Source organism: Strix aluco, unplaced genomic scaffold (genome assembly GCF_031877795.1).
Source record: "Strix aluco isolate bStrAlu1 unplaced genomic scaffold, bStrAlu1.hap1 HAP1_SCAFFOLD_147, whole genome shotgun sequence".
NCBI classification, from domain to species: Eukaryota; Metazoa; Chordata; class Aves; order Strigiformes; family Strigidae; genus Strix; species Strix aluco.
This window is the reverse complement of record NW_027436525.1, coordinates 1-3,101: the sequence shown is the minus strand read 5'-3', so window position 1 is coordinate 3,101 and position 3,101 is coordinate 1. Positions and strand designations below refer to the sequence as shown.

Genomic DNA, 3,101 nt, shown 5'->3' with positions numbered 1-3,101 from the left:
GGGGGGGGGGGGGGGGGGTGGGGGCACGGGGGCACGCAGAGGTGCCCCTCGCGCTCCCGGGGCTCTCTGAGCGCACAAACCCGCTCCCCACGTGCTCACGAGGACGCGCAGGGCGCCCCGGGCACCCGTCTGGCCCCACAAACCCCGGCGGTAGCTCGGCACGACGCCCTCGCACGAGCCCACCCGGCCGCCGGCTCCGCGCACAGCGCCGCGCGGGGGGATTCGCGCCGCCCGCCCCTCGCACACTCACTTATCCAGCGTGTAGCCGCTCTTGCACGCGCAGCGGTAGCCGTGCAGGAGGTCGCGGCAGTCCTGGGTCTCGTTGCAGTCGTGGTGCCCGTTGAGACACTCGTTCTCAGGGGGGCAGCCCAGGAAAGCCCACTCCGCCTCCGCCCCACACGCCTGCGCCAGCCCTGGGGCCGCAGGGAAAGGGCTGGGGGGATGCGGCTCCCCCTGCCCCACAGCTCCAACCTGGGCTCCCCACGGCTGCCCCAGGCACCCACAGCCCCTCCCCCAGGCTCCCCACAGCCCCCCCCAGGCACCCCACAGCTGTCCCAAGCACCCCATAAGCCCCCCGAGCCCTCTGTCCCTGCTCCAGGCACCCCATAACCCATCCCAGGCACCCCATAGCCCCCCCTGGCACCCCATAACCACCTTTAGGCACCCCAAGGCCCCCCCCAGCACCTCTCCTGGCACCCCCTGCTCCAGGCACCCCACAACCCCCCCGAGCCCTCTGTCCCCGCCCCAGGCACCCCATAGCCTCCCCCAGGCATCCCTGCCATGCCCCCCCGCCCCACAGCATACCGTGGCGGGGGCCGTGGAGGCCGCCCTCCAGGCAGCGGCCGCTGCCGTTGTGCCCGCGGCGGGCGCACCAGCCGCAGCGGGGCTGGCGGAGGCAGCGGGAGCACTGGGGGGCCCCCGCACACCCCGGGGTGCAGCTCTCGGCCCCCCGCAGCAGCCGTCCACACGCCCCGGCCGCACACCGCAGGGGGACGTAGCTGGGGCTCATGCACTGCAGGGGGAGAAAGGGGCTGGGGGGGGGGACCTGTGCCCCACAGCCTCCCCCCAGCTGCCCTCTGTGCTCCGTAGCCCCCCCAAGCACCCCACACCCATCCCCCCAGCCACCCCCTGATGCTGTGGCACCCCCAGCTTCCCCCTACACCCCACAACCGGAGCCCAAAGACCCCGAACTTGGTTCCCCCACCTCCTCCACCCCAACTCCCCCCTATACCCCACAACCCATTCTCAGACCCCCAGACCTCCCAAGCCCCCCAGCTCCCCCCTACACCCCACAGCTGGACTCCCCACGCCCTCATACTCGGTTTCCCCCACCTCCTCGTCCCCCGACTCCCCCCCAGCCCCAGACGAGCCCCCCCCGAGCCCCCCCACCTGCTGCAGGCTGACGCTCCAGACACAGTGCTGCCAGCCGCCGTCCGCCCCCTTGGAGGCCAGGCAGAGTGGGCAGGAGCTGTGGTTGTGGCAGGGCGTGGGGCAGGGCAGGGGGGGCGAGGACTCCACGGGCATGGGGGAGACGTTGAGCAGCGAGTGGCTGAAGCAGGTCCAGTCGTAGGTGGGCTGCACGCTCAGGATGCGGCGGGTCTCGCCTGGGGGGCGTGGGAGATTGCTGGGGTGCCCCACGCTGTGCCCCCCGCCCGCGGTGAGGGCTCAGCGCAGCCCCCTTGGCTCAGCTCCGCCGCCCCCCGCCCCGTACCGGTGCGCTTGAACTGCCGCGTCCACATGCACTTGCCCGAGGCCGTGCACTTGGGGCAGTCGGAGGCCTCGCAGGACACCTCGGAGCAGTTGGCCGCGGCGAAGATCTCCCGCTGGTTGATGCGACAGTCATTCTCCGAGGTGCAGCTGCCGCCGCTGCCGATGCAGGCGCCCTCGGGGCAGTTGGTGCACCACTTGCACTGCGGGGGGGCCTGGGGGGCGGCGGGCGGGGGTGAGGGGCGCCCCGGCGTGCCCCAGCCCCGTCCCGGGGGTGCGCGCGTCCCCCCGCCTCACCGGGGGGCCCTGGCGCAGGGCGCGGGGGTGCTGGGCCAGGCACTCGCTGCAGGTCCGCAGGCGCCGACAATCCTCGGGGGAGCGCGGGCTCGGGGAGCAGGCGGCGGGGCCGGGGGCGCAGCCCAGCCTGGCGACATTTGCATCTCATTTGCATGCCCCGCCCACTCACCCCCCACTGCCCACCCTCAGCCCTAATCCATATCCCTACCCCACGGCTGCCCCCAGAGCCCCCTATAGCCCCCCTGCACCCCCTCCCACCCCACGGCTGCCCCCAGACCCCCCTGTACTCCCCCCTTGCACCCCCTCCTGCCCCACGACTGCCCCAGACCCCCCCCTGAAGCCCCCTGCACCCCCTTCCACCCCACAGCTGCCCCCAGACCCCCCCATAGTCCCCCGCACCCCCTCCCATCCCACAGCTACCCCCAGATGCCCCTATAGCCCCCCGCACGCCCTCCAGCTCCACGGCTGCCCCAGACCCCCCTATAGCCCCCTGCACCCCCTCCCACCCCACAGCTGCCCCCCCAGCCCCCCGTGCCCCCCCCGCCCCCCGGCCCCCCGTACCGCTGGGCAGCGTCGGCGGACAGGCAGCTGCCGTGGCACCAGGCGCAGGCAGCGCCCGAGCGGTTGCAGGCCTCGGGGCCGGGCAGGGACAGGCAGGGGTCCGCGGGCAGCCGCAGGGCCGACAGCCGCCCCAGGGCCACCCCGTTGAAGCCCCCCGAGACGTAGACCCGGCCCCCCACCACTGCCACCGCGTGGGCCACTGACCGGTTCATGGGCTCGCCCACCACCGCTGGCTCTGGGATGGACGGATGGACGGACGGTGTCAGCTCGGGGGCCCCCAGCTCCTCTGGGGTCCCCCCGTCCCGGGCTGCAGCATCTTCCCCGTGGAGCACCCGCTCCCGGAGCGTTCCGGGGTCTCCGATCCCCCCGGCCCCACGCGCCCCCCCGTGACTGGGGGCGCAGTCCCACCCCCCGGTGTCAGGGTCCCCCCATCGCGGGGTGCCCGGTGTGGCCCCTCACCGGTGTGGGGGGGCAGCACCCAGGCGTTGCAGCGCAGCTGGTAGAGCAGCAGCTGGTTGCTGAAGTCGTGGGTCTCC

General features: G+C 74.2%; 1 protein-coding gene across 1 annotated transcript in view; it reads right to left on the bottom strand.

Moving 5' to 3' along the window:
* The window catches only part of MEGF8 (multiple EGF like domains 8), a gene marked incomplete at its 5' end in the record, with an annotated part of 5,833 nt that extends 2,736 nt beyond the window's left edge, over positions 1 to 3,097 (bottom strand). The window contains 7 exon segments of the mRNA XM_074813908.1: positions 203 to 413; positions 805 to 1,012; positions 1,390 to 1,604; positions 1,712 to 1,922; positions 2,005 to 2,131; positions 2,566 to 2,800; positions 3,025 to 3,097. Of these exon segments, the coding sequence (XP_074670009.1) occupies positions 203 to 413; positions 805 to 1,012; positions 1,390 to 1,604; positions 1,712 to 1,922; positions 2,005 to 2,131; positions 2,566 to 2,800; positions 3,025 to 3,097 (1,280 nt within the window).
* Between the last annotated feature and the right edge of the window lie 4 nt (positions 3,098 to 3,101).